A 19919-nucleotide genomic window follows, 5' to 3' on the forward strand; every position below is an offset into this window, starting at 1 on the left:
GGCTAGGTGATGAATCTCATTTTACCTAGTAATTCATGTAATAATTGCTAAAATTGTAGTAGCTAAATGAAGCTTTTTTGCCAGCATAAGTTGACGGAAGTTGTGTTGATTTGATAGATGTACACAGTACACTTGTGGGTGGTTCTTCAATTACCGGAAAAAAATATCGAAAAGTACATGGTTAGCACCACCGTCGCTGCTCCTTTTTACCATCGCTATTGGAGATTTCAGAAGGTGTGTTGCTTGTGGTAGACTTGTAGATAGTCGTCCGATTGCCAGAAAAGTTGCCGGAGTCGGAAAAGTTCAATGTACCAATCCAATAAATGGTGACGATTTTTGTCGATGAAGAGCAAATTTTGTTGTCAATATATTTTTTCACATAAGATTGTAGTTTAATTGTAGTATAAATGTAGTAATTTTGTAGAAATTGTAGATAAATTGCAGAAAAATTAGAAAAATTAGATAAATTGTAGACTGTTTTTTGCAGAAGATTTTGTAGAAGCTTTAGTCATTTTGGATTTGTGAAAACAGAAAACAATGCATCTACAATCAGAATACAAATAATCTACAATTTATCTACAAGATATCTACAAACTGGATACATTGAATTTTAATATCCCAATTTTCATTTCAATTGTAGCATAATTGACATTTTCGACATAATTGTAGAAATTTTAGTCTTCCCAATCTACAATTTATCTACAATTCTACAATTTATCTATAATTTCTGGAAATATGTCTTCTTCTTCTTCGAGTTTCAATCTGAAATTCAGTCAAAACCAAGTCTAATCTTCACTAAAACCCCTCAAAATTGAGATATAAACTCCTAAACATATTCCGAATTATTTACAACAACACACAATCCAAACAAATAATGATTTTTGAAAACCCAAATTTGAATTCAAAGCTTTCAAGCTTTTTAATGGCTATCAATGGTGGAAAATATATGGAAGAACAGATTTTTTCAACTTTGAGTTGTTGAAACTCGAAAATTTGAATTGTTCGTTCTTTTTTTTTCGAGAATTTGAATTGTAGTTCTGGAGAAAAATACGCAGATGAGAAATCTCCTTTCCCTTTTTAAAAATTGAATTTAATGTAGAATCAATTAACACCAAGATTCTCTCCTTAATTTTAGCGCGTTTTTAGGGAATATTCTGCCCTTTTAATGCCTAATAGTCATTCGTATATAAATTGTAGTCATTTTCCTAATAAATTCTGTCATTAAATTCCCTTTTAATGCCTACAATTTATATACCATTCGACTATTAGGTGACATAAATTGTAGTCAATTTATTTAAAAATTAAATGACCTTTTAATGTCTCCTAAATAAATTATGTCATTTTCCCAAGCCATTACCATGTCCAGTTACACCTCATTAATGTACTCTCTAGTAAGCCCGTCTCTTTTTTCTTTTTCTTAAATAACTTTTATGTGGTTTTTAAGTCTTTTTAAGAGCTAATGTACGAGAAATTTTTGAATGATGTAAAATAGGATTAGATTCACAGTCCAATAAATCAAATAAAAAAAATCCATGTAAAATTATAACGTTATAGTAGTACAAGGGACAAACTTCTTAAAAGTTTGTTACATAAAAATATAAGTTTATTGCGTAAAATAAAAAAAAATGGAGGTTTTATACATGAATATAATTCGAATGATAAACAAAATTTGCTACCCAAGAGAATTATGCAACACAATAGGGAAAAGACTCAAATACGCCACTGAACTTAATGAAATGGCTCATATATGCCACTCGTAAAGAGGGGGTGAGAGGGGAGGGTGCTAGTAAGTGATGAAGGGTTTAGATAATGCCACGTAGCAAAATCTGATAGCAATCGTAACAAAATCTGATAGCAATAGAATTCCTTTAGTGGATAATGGCATATGAGCCAATAGTATAACGTTAGTGGCATAAATATGTCCAACTTTTAACGGATGGGGCCATTTATTAAAGTCTGATTGCATATTTGAGCCTTTTCCATACATATATTTTCCAGTTTTTGTTTGGACTCCTCTTTTTAGCTTATTGTCTCCGAGATAGCTTTGGTTCTTTCTTTTTCTGGCTGAAACCGTTGTCTGAATGCGTTCCATTGCCAGGAAAAAAGGAGTGTTGCACATGGATTTCTGTTCTACTCACCATCTTCAAAGCGAGTTAGATTTCCAGAAAGACAAGGTAACTATTGAGTAATACCAATAATTCACTGTTATGCAGGGGCAAAATTCTTACAAAGCCACTTCTGTCCACACTAACAACGCAATTTCAGCCCAAATTAGAAAAATAATATCTTTGAACACCTCAAACTTACTCCTGATAGTGGGCCTAGAAAAAAGTGCATTGGAAAAGACTTACAATTCGCTGTAACAAGGTGGCAACTCATCATCTCGACTAAAACCAAGAAAAGGAAAAAATAATTAGCCAATCACATCTTGAACAGCATATTAGAACATAGTACGCAACAATTCACTTGATTTTGCCACGAAGCACACAGCCAAATTACAAGAATATACTTGTTTCGTAGAACACTATTGGCTAAACACGCTATATCCTGTATTTCTAACTTAAACCTTCAGATGCAAAACCTGCACTAGATTCAGTCTCCATTCCTTACGTCTTACTTGTGGTAGAGATATACCAAGGAGAAAATAAAGAAACCAGCCATCTACAATGCAAAGAAATGGGAATGATCACAAAAAAATTCATGTGCGAGCAAGACAAAAACAATTTAAATGGTATAACTATAGAAAGATGGCCACAACACATTATTGTTTGAGTGAGGAATGTAATAAAATCAATCCGAGCAAGTCAGCAAAATAATAGAGGGGGGAGAGCCTGTCATGTATATTCTGTGGTTGCTTCATTTAAGTCCCCTGTTCCATGTCCAACACTTGAAAAGTAAATTTTACACAACACAATGGAAAAAAGTAACAGGTAGTTCAGAATTTAGATTATCAGATTAGGGTTTTCTGCGAAAAGGAAGATTAGGATATTTTTTTCTTAGGTCAGATAACACTTCCATGAAGTAATTCGCAAGCTACCACTTTCTCCAAAATTCCGCCAATAACACACCAACGACAAGGCGTGCCATTTGCATTTTACCCTTACCTTTTACCACAGCCCACAGACTGCAGCCTATTCCCCTTTACACCCCATGTTTACCCCTCCCATTCCAGTTCAGCCCATTCTCCATCCACACACCAATTAGGATGGTTGGGCATCATGTAGAATAAAACTTATGTAATGGCAATAACTGAAATGGGCTTCCAATCCAAAGAAAGTAAAATAACGTAAAAGAAAAGTAATATCAAATAAGAAGAAAAGGGATGTCACAACACCACAGCTGGAACGCTATTTCATTTCAGTCTATCAACTACGTGCAATTCATGGTCACATCATGCATCCGAACCCTGTTTGTGGCCCGACTAATGTTCCTCTGCGTGAATATAATGCACATCCTCAGATGCTTCAGCAGGGTTTTGAAAGAAGGGAAAGGAGATCATACTTAACAGATTTGCTAAAATATTTCTATTGAGCATCACTAAATGCTTAATTCACCAAATGCATGTTTTTTTTGCTATATACTAGATTAACGTGCTATATGCTCAATGCAACATAGTTCTTTACCACGACAAGGCAACATAAAGGGTGACTTCTTATTCCTTTTCTTTTTTCCTATTTGTTTTTTGAGAAAGAAGAAACAGGGGTGACTTCTTGTTCTCTAAAGGGGAAAAAGGGATTCCAATCCTTTTTCTAAGAACAATATGTGGGTTGGCTGGGATTCCGTAATACATAACAAAGAGAAGAAAAATAATGTACCATAGAGAAGGATGCTCCGTAATAGGGAAAAGCAGCTGTTATAAATCTCTCATATTCGTTGTGTCTGAAGGGCCGAACAGGAATCTGCAAGTCAAAAGTTTTATCATTACAATTTCTCATGCAAATGCACCTCTTTTTCTCAAGTGACATTAAATTTAAAAGATGAATAGGCTGTCAATCCAGTCTTCATAGTTCAAAAATTATGGAGATCTATTCACCATTTCGAGCTAACAATTTCAAGAACTGATGAAAAGAGAAGACCAAAGTACAGATACAAAAACTTTCATAATGATCAGCAAACTGTTTCAAAAATCATGAAGACAAGAATTTAGTCCAGAAAAATATTAACAGTTACATTCGAGTTTGTAAACCTAAGAGATCATTAGTAATTCTTACACCCGGACTATGCAGGAAAGAAAGGTCATTAGTAATTCTTACACCCGGACTATGCAGGAAAGAAAGGTCATGACAAGTCATTTTGGCCAGCTTCCTCTCTGTTTTTATGAGTTTTATGCCCCACTTATTGGAATTAAACGGCTACTTATGTCTTTGGAAGAAGTATTTTAATGTTTTGTAGTTGTGTGAGAGCTTAAAGATTGAAGAGCATCAAAGTTTGGCAAGAAGTCATCAGTTTTGAGAGGAAAAACTGAAGCAGGAAGGTTCCTGGCCCAACCATGCAACGAATTGCTATCCGTTGTCACGGTTACAGAGGGGTCAAAGAGCTGAAGAACTGGAGCTTTCTGGATTTCGCCGTGGTTGATCCGTGACAGATGGCACAAAGGTGAAGCTACTTCTGAGCCAGGACCATGCAATTCGTTGGCACGGATCACCATCCATTGCCACGGATTGCGGGATGAGGCCTTTTTTGTCCACTAGACAAATTTTAATTCTGTCTAGTAGTAATTTTCAGAAGTAATTGCAAAATCAACCATTCGCTTGGAGATTATTTTAAGAATCATCAAGTTCACACACATTTGGATAATCTAGCATATACCACACTCCTCATGAAATCGACCCCAACCTTTGTTGGGTTTATTATTGCTACAACCATACTACTCAAATCGAGAGTAGGATTGGACATTACCAATATCATAAAATTTCCTATCATATCAGAAATTATAATTCCAATATCTGCAAGACACGTAAAGAATAGTACCTCTTCGAGCATATAACAAGAATTTTCAGTATGATGACTAATTTATTCCAAAAATATATAAACAAGATAAAGTGCCTTTGGATTTGTAAGGGGATACCTGCTTTGAAAGGCTCAAGCTCGTGTATCCTAGCCTGTTATACTCAACCTTGAACTGGAATACTCCATAAACATCTGGAACCTTGAAAGTTGTATAATAGACACCCTGTAGGAAGTGACATTAGAACTACTAATCTAGGTGAGAACAACTCCTAGAACTACTAATCTGTGGAGCTTTTAAGAGTACCTTCTTATCAGTTGACATGGTTTTCAATATGTAGGGGCTCATCATGTAAAACTGAACTTGCACATCATCAGCCACATAGGGTTCCCAACTTTTTCCAGACCATTCATAGATCTCAACAGAATATTCCTTCAATCAAATTGCCTTTTTCAGTATGTATCCAAAGACCATTTTTGCTTTATATTTTATGACAATGTTAAATGATCACAAACATAAAGTACAGAATTACCAATTCGTCATTGATTCTGTATATGGACGGTTCATCTGTCTCCTCAACTCTGTGATGTCTCACGTTCACAGCCTAGAATAGTTCACATATTGAGAATAGCAAATGTGAATGCTTAGATAGTGCCAGAGGGCATTTCCCTCCTTTATTTCCATGAAAATTGTAATGCCCGGGTTAAAATTTATAAAGAGAAACAGGGAAGCTGATTAACAAATTAGCTTTGAAACTGCACCTTGAGATGACCTCTTTCATGGAAAACCCACGTGCTAATTTGGGTCAAAAACTGCTCATTCCCTGATTTCTCATAGCTGTTATTGCAAGAGAATTTGCGGTAGATTAAGTCAGCAAGCATGAAGAGCGGTTATTATTAGCATGTACCTTACATAGAAGATGACTGCATGAAATATGTTATTTTTCAACCTTGCTCGCATAGAATTTAGTTAGAAGCAAGGAGACAAGGAGGAAAAAAAGATAATACGATGCTGCTGCTTATCAAAAACAGCCTTTATCTTTCAGAGTAATTATGCTTTCTTGATTAAATCGAGGCCTGTGCAGTCTATCACAAACTATAACATTAAGTTTGGACAAGTCAAATCAGTACTGAGGCTTATAAAAACAATTGAGGCATATAAACATATCAAGCCAATCAAGAAAGCTTCCAACATATATTAGACTATATCTATATACGCATATATCATCTAATTTAACAATCTAAGTGTACTAGTCACTAAGCTTAGATCATTATCATGTTAAACAAACAAAATCAATGGATGTATCTAGATGCTTACTTATTCGAGCCACCAGCTTTTTGCACCCCAGAACTGAAGAATCTGAATAGAAAATCAAAGGTTTTCAAATTAGATCGGGTTCAAAATAAAGTTACTCCACCTGATGTCTCCATAATTACTAACCGGTTGCTAAACATGCTTAAGGAGCCAGATATCATAATTCGGGCATTATTTCTTGCCTGCAATTGAAAACAGTATTATCAATATTTCTATGTTTTGTATGTGCTACTTAAAAACATTATGTGCTTGTTCAGGAAAAGGGTTTTTTTTTGTGGGAGGGGGTTGAATACAGCATTATGATCGGGCATCAGAAATTGGTGCTACCAATATGAAATTTTCATGGTAATCTATCATACACAGACCAGAAACAGAATATCGCGCTTATTATCTAGCAATGACAATTGCATTATGCGTACATCTTACCACCCCTCTAATTTTAGTTAAAGTGTGCTTCTATTTGCTTTTACTTTCTGTACGGTTTCATCACTTATTACAAACTACACAGCATCAACAGAACAAACTTTCAGGAGCCAATGTCACAAGCTATAACAACAGCAAGAAGGAAGAAATCAAAGTTAACCAAACGGAGAGATTTCAGAGAACAAGATTTATTTGACAGTAAGCAACCAATAGGATGAAACACCTGCACAACTGAAACAAGACCGATCGCGGATCCAGTAAGCATTGGTGGAGTTGATAATTTCGATTTAGGATTAGCTGAATACGCTGAAGGAGAAGCTGAGAGGACCTTCAGCACCTGAAAACATGATAAATGCACCACTTTTCACACCAAGTAATCATATCAAATTTATCATCTCATATTTTATTGAGCAAGAAATCAAGAACTTACCAAGCTATTGGCCGGATTTACAGAATGACCGATTCCCTTAGACAGAACAGGTGCCTGGGGATTTAGCAGTGACAAGAAAAAGTTAGAAACTTGCCCCGGAAAAGAAAAATTCGAATGGGAAGAGAAGGATTAGTATTTTGTTTTTTTGCAGAGCATAAGAACTTTTAGCACAAATAATTAGCAATGTACCATCATAAATGCCTAAAGAACTGCAAAAGAATTACACTTATGTGATGTTAGAAATATAGAAAAATATAATAACGCAATGTTAAGCAGTATTCTTAACAATAACAATAACAAAGGTAGACCGCTCAATAGAACCATATCTCTCTGACTTGGGAAATGTGCCTACTTTTTCATCCACCTTCTGACTCCCTTTCCGGTGGAATTTCACTCCTTTTCCGGTGAAATTTCTCCTTCGCATAGCATGGGGGAAAAGCTCTTCTTTATTTCAGGTGACAAGTCCTACGAGCTTATCGACATCAGTGAAGACAATGAAAGATGGTTCTTATGGATTGAAAGGGGCAGTAGATTACAAATAAAATTAAGATTGACGAGGACAACATCAGATGGGTATGTGAGCAAATGTACCAAGCTTCACGGGGCGCCGGGAATCTCTACAGAAGGTGGGGGAGAAAGATACAAGCCTATTTATACAGGGTATACCAAAATTACAATGTTTATGGCAGATACATCAGAATTGAAACTTGGATTGGAGACAGGAAATCTGCAATCATAATACCAGAAAACGATTACAACAGGGGGTGGGGAGATATAGCAGGAAGAATATTACAATTTTTGGGGAAGGCTTCCAACTACAAGTTCAAAAAATTTGCAGATGTACAAAAGAGATCCTTTCTAGTGGCTGCAAAGATTCCACAATGGCCTACACAAGTTAACGAGCAAGTAGATGTTGTTGATGCTACTGAAGGTGTTGCTGCTGCCGATGAAAGCTCCCAATTCCTATCCAAGTGCCTGATTGGATGTTTCAACGACCCTTTCAATCAAAGCCCCAAAGCTGAAGTCATCCAAAAATGGTTTATCACAAGGTGGAAAGTAACAGCCGGTCTCATGGTCACTCCGATGGCTGACAATCAGTTCCTCTTCGAGCTACCATCGAGACAGGAAGCAGCCAGGGTAAAAGCAGGGGATTGGTTCTGGAATGGTAGACACTTAACCCTTGAGTGGTGGTCGCCGGAATCTGGGTCATCTCCAACCAAAGGTGAAATGGGACAAAAGTGGATCAAAGCCTTTGGAATTCCTCTGCATGGCTGGACATCAGCAACTTTTCGCTTCATAGGAGATAAGTTTGGAGGATTCATAGGCACCGATGAGGACACGAAAAACAGGGCACACATGTTCTGGGCCAGAATCTGTGTAAAAGACAAGGAGATGAGTTACCCAGGGGTCGTCGAGTTAAAAATAGGCATCAGGAGCAACAAGATTTCAGTTTTGGAGGACGTACTCATAAAACCTGCAAATTCCGGCGAGGTTTCAGTCGCCGTCAGAGTAGAGAAGGCGGCAGTCTTTGATAAACCCTCCTCGAGTCAAGCGAAGGACCCAACAAAGAACCCAGTGGTCTTTAACCATAATAGACCGATCATCTTTAATTCAAAAGTGGCTGACGTGGCAGCCTCAAGCTCAGGGCAGTGCAAGTTACCAGCTGTGAGGCACACTAAATCAAATTGTGGGGTTAAAGAGAGGGCTCACAATTTGGGCCTCTTAGTGGATCGTGAATATTACAAAAAGGGCCCAAAAGACAAAAGCATGCACCGAGGGGGAAATTAACAAAGCAAATCTGGAGAGCAACTGGGCCTAAAATTGACCCATGTGTTTTAAAGCCCAACCCCTACATCTCTGTAAATTATTTTGACCCACTAATGGTAGAACTAGAAGCTTCCTTCTCAGAAGGGCCCAGTGTTAAACCTCCTTCAATAACCCACTGCGACTCAGAGGCAGACGACGAAGGAGAAAAGGTTCTGCAAAAAATCTGCAGGAAAATGCCACAATCAACTGAAGTTGTAGACAGTACAGATGTCGAGCTCTCTTCCTGCGACACACTTGCTCTCCCATGGTATGAACAGGGCTCTTCAAGCATGCAAGTAATTGATACCCCAAATATTTACGAGCATACAAGATGGACAAAGGCAGTGATGTTAAAGGCATGCAAGGCTTTTGGGGTTAACGTAGAAGGGTTTGAGCATGAGATTATGGGCATCATCCTCCGAATGGATCAAAAGCGGCAAATGCAGCTACAGAAACAAAAGTCACCAGGCAGGAAAAAGAGAAGGGGTAAGAAAAAGCAAGAAACAAGAACTGGAAAGACTGAAATGGGGCCTAAATTACAAGGGTAAAAGGAAAGGGGATAGGGACAGGTTTTACAAAGCTTTTTCTGGATGAAAGTAAAAATATTAAGCTGGAACGTGCGGGGATTGAATGAAGCTGATAAAAGGACTACAACTTCATCACTGATTAAGAAGTGGAAGCCGAATATTGTTTGTTTACAAGAAACAAAAATTGAAGAATTCCCAGTATCCTGGATTAGGCAAATATGGGGTAATCATTGGGTTGAGTGGGCAGAGTTGAAATCTGTAGGTAACAGTGGAGGAATTATCATCCTATGGGACAAAAGACAATGGGCAAACAGGGATACTCATCAAGGCTACTAAACTCTATCATGCATGCTAGAAAGTCTGCATGAACAATTCAGATGGTGTTTTACAGGGGTGTATGGGCCACACACAAATCCTGAAAGAGAGGAACTATGGCTAGAACTTGCAGCATTCAGATCTATCTGGAATGAGCAATGGGTTATAGGGGGTGATTTCAATGTTTGTAGGTATGAAAGCGAAAGTGTTAGATGGTCCAGGGCCATGGTATCCTTCTCAGACATCATTCAAGACATGGGTATTATAGACTTGCCTCTACAAGGAGCTTATTATACCTGGTTCAGAGGTGAAGACTCATTGCAAGCTTCAAGAATAGACAGGTTCTTAATTTCCCCTGAATGGTGCGACAGTTTCAAAGCTATCAAGCAGCTAGCCCTCCCAAGAGTGATCTCTGATCACATACCCCTACTCCTTGATTGTGGCGACTGGGAAGCCACCCCCTCTTATTTCAAATTCGAGAATATGTGGCTACAGGTGGAGGGTTTCATTGATAAGGTTAAAAATTGGTGGCAGAGCTATGTGATAGGAGGCAGCCTAGATTTTATACTTGTGCAGAAACTGAGAAGGCTCAAGGCAGACATCACTAATTGGAACAGAGAGGAGTTTGGCAGACTGGAAACACAAAAGACTAAACTATTGGAGGAGTTAGCAATGCTGGAGCAAACAACAGAGAGCAGGACCCAAGCACAAGTTGAAAAGGAGAAACTAATGCAGATAAGAGTGGAATTACAGCAAATAGCAAGGGTTGAGGACATCTCATGGAGACAAAAGTCAAAATGTTTATGGCTTAAAGAAGGTGACAGGAACACTAAGTTCTTTCAGAAAATGGCAACTCCCACAGAAGGAACAATTACATTGACAGACTGAAGATAGGGGAGGAAATCATTGAGGACCAAGAATCCATCAAAGCTGAAATCCTAAGCTTTTATTAGGGGCTCTATTCAGAAAGTGAGCAATGGAGGCCTAGTGTCAACTTTGAAAACTTAGCTAGGATCTCGATGGAGGAAGAAGTGTGGCCGGAAAGAGCCTTTGAAGAAGAAGAAGTGATGGCAGCCATCAATTCTTGTGCACCAGATAAAGCCCCAGGACCTGATGGCTACACAATGGCTTTTTACCAAAAAACTTGGAACTTTATCAAGCCAGACATTATGGCAGCAATCAACCATTTCCACCATAATTGTCATATGGTAAAGTCCAGCAATGCCTCCTTCATTGCACTTGTCCCGAAGAAAAAAAGGTGCATTAGAGCTCAAGGACTTTAGACCAATAAGCCTTATTGGAAGTGTGTATAAGATAGTAGCTAAACTAGCTAAACTTCTGGCAAAAAGAATGAAGACAGTGATGGGGAAGCTAATCTCAGGGGAACAGAATACATTCCTAAAAGATAGACAGATAACTAATGCAGCTCTTATTGCAAATGAGCTGCTGGATGAGAGACTTAAAAGTGGAGTCCCTGGAATCCTATGTAAACTAGACATAGAGAAGGCATTTGATCAAGTCAACTGGTCCTATCTTCTGTCAACACTAAGGGGAATGGGATTTGGTGAAAGATGGATAAGGTGGATCAAGTTCAGTCTAACCACTGTCAAATACTCAATCCTCATCAACAGATCTCCAGTTGGCTTTTTCTCCCCTCAGAAAGGGATTAGGCAGGGAGACCCTCTCTCGCCTTTTCTCTTCATCATAGCAATGGAAGGTTTGAGCAAAATGCTTGATAAAGCAAGGCAATTAGAATGGATTCAAGGGTTCAAGATAAGCAGCAACTCAGGTAATTCAATCTCAATCTCCCATCTATTATACGCAAATGACACACTAATCTTATGTGGGGCTGAAAAACTACAGTTGCAGTACCTCAATCTAACCCTCCTTATTTTTGAATTTATTTCAGGTCTACACATAAACATGCTAAAAAGCATGATATATCCTGTCAATGTGGTGCCTAACTTAGACGAGCTGGCCGGTATAATGAGTTGTGGCATTGGCTCATTTCCTACTACCTACCTCGGACTACCCTTGGGAGCAAAACACAAGTCAGTGGAGGTGTGGAATGGTGTGATTGAGAAAGTGGAGAAAAGGTTAGCAACTTGGCAGATGCAGTATCTCTCAATGGGTGGAAGGGTGACTCTGATCAACAGTGTTTTGGACAGCATACCAACCTATATCATGTCCTTATTCCCTATGCCAAGTAAAGTTCAAAAGCAGCTGGACAAATTGAGAAGATCCTTTTTGTGGGAAGGTAACAGTGAAGGTCACAAATTCCATTTGGTGAAGTGGGCAACTGTAACTCAACCAAAGTCACTAGGTGTTCTGGGCATTAGAGATCTTTCAAAACACAACAAGAGTTTGCTAATGAAGTGGCATTGGAGATATGGGCAAGAAGGCACAAGCTTATGGAAGGAAATAGTAAAAGCCAAATATGGTCACCTGGATAATTGGAGTACCAGAACCATAAGAGCTCCTCATGGGGTTGGGCCCTGGAAGCACATCAACAGCATAAAGGAAGTCTTCCAACAAGAAGTGTCCTTCAAAGTTGGTAATGGAGCACATGTGAAATTTTGGAAGGATAAGTGGCTAGGGAGCTTCACACTTCAAGAAACTTTCCCCACTCTATTCCACCTAGCTACTGATCCTAACTCAACAGTCGCACAGAATAGATCCAACAACACTTGGGAGGTCCTTTTCAGGAGAAACATACAAGACTGGGAGATTGAAGAAGTGCTTGACCTACTTGGAAGGTTAGCAAATTGTACAATGAGTATCCAGCACACGGATAATCTACGATGGGGCACTTCTAAGGAAGGGGCATATACAGTGAAGGCAGGCTACAATAAACTTTGTGCTTTGAATGAAGTTATTGACATGTGGCCTTGGAAGCTAATCTGGAAAACCAAAATGCCTACAACGGTCAGCTGTTTTGCATGGACGACTCTTAAAGGTGCTATTTTGACACAAGACAATCTTTGTAGGAGGAGCTTCCAGATTGTTAATAGATGCCACATGTGTAAGCTAAACTCAGAATCAATCAATCACCTATTTCTGCATTGCAGAGTGGCTATTGATCTCTGGCACATGTTCTTCTCAATTTTTGGTATCAGCTGGACACTACCTCAGAACATTAAGGAAGCAGTTGAAAGCTGGAGCTTTTGGAAAGTCAGCAAGGCCATCAAAAGTATCTGGAAAATGGTCCCAGGTTGCATGATTTGGTGTCTTTGGACAGAAAGGAATCGAAGATGTTTTGATGGCATTTCAACTCCTATTCACTTTTTGAAAGCTAGATGTCTGGTGTATCTTTTTGGTTGGAGTAATATCTCCCCTGTAAATAATGTTATCCCCTTTCTAGACTTTATTGGCTCAATGAGCCTAGCCTGATGGCCCTTTTTTTGGTTAGCTCCCTATGATTAGAATAGCACATGATGTACTGGAGCTAACATCTCTTCTTTTGTACTAATTGCATCTTCTTGATGCCAGCAATACAACACCTTACTTCATCAAAAAACAATAACAATAACAATAACCTAGTGTAATCCCACAAGTGGGGTTTGGTAATAAAAAAACTAGAACAAAAGCAACCATGTAGTAATAGAAAAAATCTAAGAATATTGAAATATGAGGATAACACTACTACTACTTACACTTTGGATCATTGTTCCCCATCGTTTTATAATGTATTGTATTGTATCGTATCGTTTTATGAATACAATGTTTGGGTAGATTGCATGTTTATTATTGTTAAATAATATTTTGCTATTTGGTTTGACTATATCATACTGTACTGTAACTGATAAGTTTACAAAAATATCATCAATCGTTTAAATATTAAATTTATCAAAAATTATGCATAAAAATAATTTTAAAAAACAAAACAAAAGGCAAAACACCTTTAGAAAGCAGAACAAAGGAGCAAGACGGAAGAAGGCAAAACAAAGGAGCACAACTAATTAGAATTGAGTTAAAAGCAAATTAGGAGAAAAAATAAAACAGAAGGCGGTAAAACACCTTCAACGTTGGCAGCAGAAGTTCTGGAAAAAAAACAAAGTAGGTTATAGGTTGGAGATTCGGAGTTAAAATAGGAAAAAAAAAAAAGCTAAAGTGTAAAATAGAATTGTGAAGTAATAAGTTAGGGCATAATTAAAAAGAAAAATAGGAAACAATCCCACCACACCAAATCGGTTGTTTTAAAAAAAGGGATTTTTCATTGTTCCGGAACAATGAATTTAACAATACAATACAACCAATTTTAATGAAACAATCAAAACAAACATTGTTTTAGGATAACAATACAATACGATACAATGAGGAACAACCATCCAAACAAGTTGTTAAATGAAAGGAAAGATTGTCTACTGTCCTTTTACCCTCGACCTCCACGCCCTCCTATCAAGGATCATGTCCTCGGTATGCTGAAGATGTACCATGTCCTGACTAATCACTTATCCCCAATACTTTATTCGCCCTATCTCTACCTCTCCTCAAACCCACCATTATCAATCTATCACACCTCCTTAGAGGAGCATCCGGGCATCTCCTTGTCACATGCCCGAACTATCTCAGTCTCGCTTCACGTATCTTGTCCCCCACAGAGGCCACGCCTACCTTGTCCCGAATATCGTCATTCCTGACCATATCTCTCCTGGTATTCCCACATCTATCTCAGTATCCTCATCTCCGCTACATTAATCTTCTGGACATGAGAGTACTTGACTGGCTAACACTCCGTCCCGTACAACATAGTCGGTCTAACTACCACTTTGTAGAACTTACCTTTAAGTCTTGGTGGCATGTTCTTATCACACAAGACACCGGATATCAACCTCAATTTCATCCACCCTACCCTAATACGATGTGGGACATCAGCATCGAACTCACTATTGCCTTGGATTACTGACCCAAGGTACTTGAAACTCTTTTTTAAGAATGGCTTGTGAATCCAGCCTCATTTCCACGTCAACCTCCTTAGTAACGTCACTGAACTTGCACTCCACATATCCTGTTTTAGTCCTGCTCAACCAAAAACCTTTAGACTCTAGGGTCTATCTCCAAACCTCTAGCCTAGTGTTAACTCCGCCTAGTATTAACTCCGCCTCATAACTTGTCAATTAGTACTATGTCATCTGCAAATAACATGCACCATGACACCTCTCCTTGAATGTGTTGCAACAATACATCCATCGCCAAAGCAAATAAAAACGGGCTAAGAGCTGATCCAGGTGTAACCCAATCACGATTGGGAACTGCCCCGATTCTCCTCCCATTTCTTAGCTTCATCATACATGACCTTCATCACCCTAATGTATGCTACAGGTACACCTTTGGCCTTCAAACATCTCCATAAAGCTTTTGCTAGGTAAATGAACAGCATATACAAGTCCCTCTTCCTATCCCTATACTGCTCTACCAATCTCCTCACAAGATGGATGGCTTCCGTGGTCGATCACCCCGACATGAATCTAAATTGGTTCTCGAAAATAAACACACTCCTCCTCACTCCCATTGTCCTAACCACGGTCTTAGCTCCATCATACATGTGCTTCATCGCCCTAATGTACGCTACAGGTACACCTTTGGCCTTCAAATATCTCCATAAAACCTCCGTCGGGACCTTGTCGTAAGCTTTTTCTAGGTCAATGAACACCATATACAAGTCTCTCTACCTATCACTATACTGCTCTACCAATCTCCTCACAAGATGGATGGCTTCAGTGGTCGATCGCCCCGACATGAATCCGAACTGGTTCTCGAAAATAAACACACTCCTCCTCACTCGCATCTCCACCACCTTTTCCAAACTTTCATAGTGTGGATTAGCAACTTGATACCCCTAATTGTTACAATTTTGAATATCACCATTGTTCTTGTACAACAGCACTACTTCACCTCCATTGTTCGGCCATTTTTGCCGTCCTAAAAATGACATTAAACAACTCAGTCAGCCACTCCAAACTTGCCCTGCCGCGCTCTTCCAAATTTCTACTGAAATCTCACATGGCCATATCGCTCTTCTCTGCTCATCTTACGCATATCCCCCTCAATCTCCTTAACCTTAATACGCCTATAATACCCAAAATCACGTCGACTCTCGGAGTGCTCCAAATCACCTAGCACAATCATCTTGTCCTCCTCTTCATTCAAGAGTTTATAGATGTATGTCTACATCTTTGTCTAATATGTGCTCCTTCCATCATTGTACCTTCTTCGTCTTTGATGCACTTCATGTGGTCCAAGTCACGTGTCTTCCTCTCTCTTGCCTTGGCTAGCCTGAACAGCGTCTTGTCACTGTCTTTGTCCCCAAGTTCTTGATACAAGCATTCAAATGCTGCCATCTTAAATAGTATTCTTAAAAGTGAGAAAATTTTGAATGGTTCATACCGCTATCTAACTAAGTTTTATTATCATTATTATTATTATTTTGACAAGGTAAGGTTTATTGATATAAGTCAGGGAAAAGGTGGACGTGTACATCCCCAAAAAAAAGTGTAAGCATTACATGTTGTGCTAATGAACTGCGGAAGTTAAGCATGGCATCAGGCACTATCACATTTTCCACTGTCATGTTGCACCAAAAACTCTATGTTTTATCAAGGCAAGAAACATCAACACAAATGAATGAAATTCAAATATTACTACAATTATTATCAAATTATCATGATTAATTACTGTGTGTACCTTAATCTTTTCACTACCCAAGATGACTTCAGATTGAATGAAATCATCACCGGCAATTAATGTATGGTCCCCTTCTGTATCAGAAACTGCATAGCTTGTATGATCAATAACCACGGCATCTGGATCCTATTATCAATCGTATATCAAAGAATAACTAAATCGGCAAAAAAATTGCTAGTTTCTCAACTTCAGAGGAGTAAAATAAACTCATAACAATGAAATTAAGAAAAACAAGGAAAGTCACTAAACAAAATCGGATTCCTATTCATATCTTAGTTGTAGAAGGCTCCTAGATCCGGATATTAATCACCAATTCTGAATCACATCAAGCTCATCTAAGCAAGATAAGCAAGAAAGCAAGAAAGCAAGAAACATGCACATATTATGAATATGCTACCTCATCAAAATCGACTCCACAGTCAATTGCAATCTCTCGAATTAGATCAGAGACAGACGCATCCGCAGCAATAATCAAATCATGACCAGAATCAACAAAATCCAGAATATCAGCTGCATCAACTGATCCCCCAAATCCTGAAGAAAATGTTTTAAGTTCAAAAGAGTGCATTTAATTCCTCTTAGGCATGACTTAAACACCCACGAAGCAGTTAACGCATTCCCGAACAACAAACACTGTAACCATTTGTGTTCAAAAATGTAAATCAAATCAGAATCACCCATCAACTACATCTAAATTTCAAACTAGCTAGGACCCGCCACATGAATCTTGAATATTCATTCTACTCTATCTGAGACCAGTGTTCTCAAAGCAAAAAAGCGCATAAAAGTGACCAAGTCCCTCAGTTCATGGGGCTTGAAGCAAAAAGAGAGAAGTGAAGTGCACTACTATGATGATCAAATCGCAATTGGAATAACAAATTTTAGCCTCCAATAAACAACAATGCAATAATCCAGTAATCCAACCCTATTGAGATTCAAAGAAGAACCTCCGCTTTTCTTTTGAAACACTTTGTGCGTCATTGACTGAAACGCATGGACTCACCAGTGACATTATAACTCCTTGCTTCGTCACTTTAAGCACGAAAAGATAGCTTTTAATGACACTCCTAGGACCATTTATTTGCTATACTTAACAATTTGTTTTAAGGTACATTCTGGAGAAAACTAGATGCTCTCTAAATATTGTGTAATGAAATGTTCTATATTAATTCCACTATATATAATTTCATCAACATGAATCCTCAGTATCCATTCAACTTCATTCACCTCCGCTTAATTCCTAATACTAAAAAAAGATTCCTTTAACATTAATTATCGGTTCTATAAGAACAAAAGTTCTCTGAATCTCACACTTATCCCAACACAAACATACATATCATGATAATATTTTTTGCATCAAATACTTCAAAGCAATGTGGAAATTAGAGGTTCTCTAACTTTCATAAATATTTAATCCAATATGTTCATGAAATATAGAAGACCGTAAGAGTTGTCCCCATGTGACTAAGAGGTCATGGGTTCATGCCGTGGAAACAACCTCTTGCAGAAATATAAGGAAATGTTGCATATAGTAAAAACAATGTGAACCAACTTTTCTCCAGACTCCGCATATAGAGGGAGCTTAGTGCATTATCCTCTACATCTATTCTGCTCCATTCGAACCCATCATATTACAATACCAAAAAAATAACTTGTCTTTTAACACAAATTGTTCATTATCTAAAACCAGAGGTTCTCTGGACTCATACTTATCTTTATAGTTTATACTAACACGCATATCATGATAATTATTTGACATCAAATTCGAGATGTTGAGAACAAGATAGACACACACACTTACCATCAATGGTAGTGGAAATGATAATCAAATACACCTCAATTGTTGGGCATATGGATTTTCTATATCTATTTCACTCTATTCGCTCTCATTTTGTTCAAATTCTAAATCTCACACTTATCCATATACTTAACATACATATCTGGCAATTATTTCGCGTCAAATACCAGATGTTGAGAGCAATGTAGAAAAGCAGGGACAGAGAAAACTTACGATCAGTTGAAGGGGAGAAGAGAATCAAGGCGTCGTATAAATACTGGCCGTATCTTTGTAAGGCGATCTTTGGATCATCCGCGAGCTTGAAATCGAGATCAAAACCTCGGGATTGAAGGGAGTTGAAGTAGAGAGAGTGTGAAGATTTGATGGCGAAATCGTCAAGCAAGACGAGGACTCGCCGATCCGTAGGGTTTTCCGTAGAGAAGGCATCGCTGAGAATGGCCACAGTGAGGAGGAGTGACACTAAGACTAGTGCTCGTGACATCTTCAACACGTGCTTCTGGCTTCCTAGGGTTCCGACGAGATCTTTATGTAAAAAAGAACCTTAGCTCTTCGAAATCAAATCAAAATGTTTTTAGAAAAACTAAAAACAATTCGAAAAAATTTTTTGAAGTGTGAGTGAGGGACAATTATTATTTTACTTAAAATACTCCTCAAATTAGTTTTTAAAATTTAAAATAAAAAGGATCAAAATTATCCCTATTAGTAAATGATAAATAGTGTAAAGTTATCCTTCGGTCCAAAAATACCTTTATTTCTATTGTTAAAAGTACTCTTTGATTTTAATTTATACATATGAGTACAATATACTTGCCGCTTTTTTTCCCCACCCGCCCCCATTTGTTTTATAACCCAAGTTAAAAATGCTTAATCGATGAAATTAAAATTAAAAAAAATCAAGATCCAATGACACCCCTCTTCTACACATCTTTATTGAATCCTAATCACAGTTATTGAAATCATCTGAGACACTTTCTTTAAAGTCAAGTACATATGTCTCACAAGTTGAAAATAGGCCATATGTGGAGATAGTGATGATGGTGATAGCACCTAAAGTATGTCTTTCTCATCTTCACTTTCCCAAGTTGCCGACCAACTTGATGGTGTTAATGGAGTTGTCATTGTCGTCGTTGGAGCTCTTTCTTCTTCTCCTTTTATTTCTTTCTTGATTGCTACTTTATCCTCATTCTCTATTTCTCCAACCCTTTTCCTACCCAAGTTCAAGGTCGTTGGTCGTGGAATCTCTTTATCTTCTATTTTAAAGCTTGCAAATTCAAGGGAGAAATTCACTATTGCTTTGTTGCTTATAAGCGTAAAAGCAACAATGTCATGCCTTAACTGTCTCAACGTGTCACGATCCAAAATTCGTTAAAGATCGTGATGGCGTCGGACACCACTGTCAGACAAACTAACACTACATAGTTAATTAAATTCTCATTTTAATATTTTGAAATCATAAATTTCCTTCTTATTTAACTAGTAAAAAGATGAACTTTACAGAATAATTAATAATATGTTCAAATCTTAATACTGAGTATCTCATAATCATCCTAAAAGCCGGTGTCACAAGTGTATGAGCATTTATTAGGAAATAAAATAAAATACAATAACTATCCAGAATACAATTTGGACAGAGAAGAAAATACAAGTACTCTGAAGGAGACTCTGCTGGCTAAG

At 37.9% G+C, this 19919-nt stretch overlaps 1 protein-coding gene across 2 annotated transcripts; it reads right to left on the minus strand.

The window, feature by feature from the left end:
- Positions 1-2181: 2181 nt before the first annotated feature.
- On the minus strand, positions 2182-18856 carry LOC104213884 (dolichyl-diphosphooligosaccharide--protein glycosyltransferase 48 kDa subunit-like). Of its 2 annotated transcripts, XM_070170750.1 has the most exons (13): positions 18459-18856; positions 16845-16981; positions 16448-16573; positions 7116-7169; positions 6909-7022; positions 6389-6444; positions 6266-6307; positions 5710-5785; positions 5481-5552; positions 5255-5380; positions 5069-5173; positions 3816-3899; positions 2182-2661 (listed from the first exon to the last, which is right to left on the minus strand). In XM_070170750.1, exons 1-13 carry the CDS (start codon positions 18724-18726, stop codon positions 2614-2616), a joined length of 1308 nt encoding a protein of 435 aa, XP_070026851.1. In that variant the 5' UTR covers positions 18727-18856; the 3' UTR covers positions 2182-2613. The 2 variants fall into 2 exon arrangements, with proteins under 2 accessions (XP_070026851.1, XP_070026852.1); XM_070170751.1 differs by lacking the exon at positions 16448-16573 and having other exon boundaries at positions 18459-18801.
- Positions 18857-19919: the final 1063 nt, after the last annotated feature.

Source organism: Nicotiana sylvestris, chromosome 3 (genome assembly GCF_000393655.2).
Source record: "Nicotiana sylvestris chromosome 3, ASM39365v2, whole genome shotgun sequence".
Lineage (NCBI taxonomy): Eukaryota > Viridiplantae > Streptophyta > Magnoliopsida > Solanales > Solanaceae > Nicotiana > Nicotiana sylvestris.

Bases quoted from the DNA above. Each gene is read 5' to 3' on its own strand.
- LOC104213884 (XM_070170750.1), bottom strand. From the start codon at position 18,726: ATGTCACGAGCACTAGTCTTAGTGTCACTCCTCCTCACTGTGGCCATT. The intron at 16,982-18,458 runs GTAAGTTTTCTC...CATTTTCTTCAG, and splicing joins CTTCTCCCCTTCAACTGATC to GATTTGGGGGATCAGTTGAT. The intron at 5,381-5,480 runs GTAATTCTGTAC...ATTTGATTGAAG, and splicing joins ACAGAATCAATGACGAATTG to GAATATTCTGTTGAGATCTA.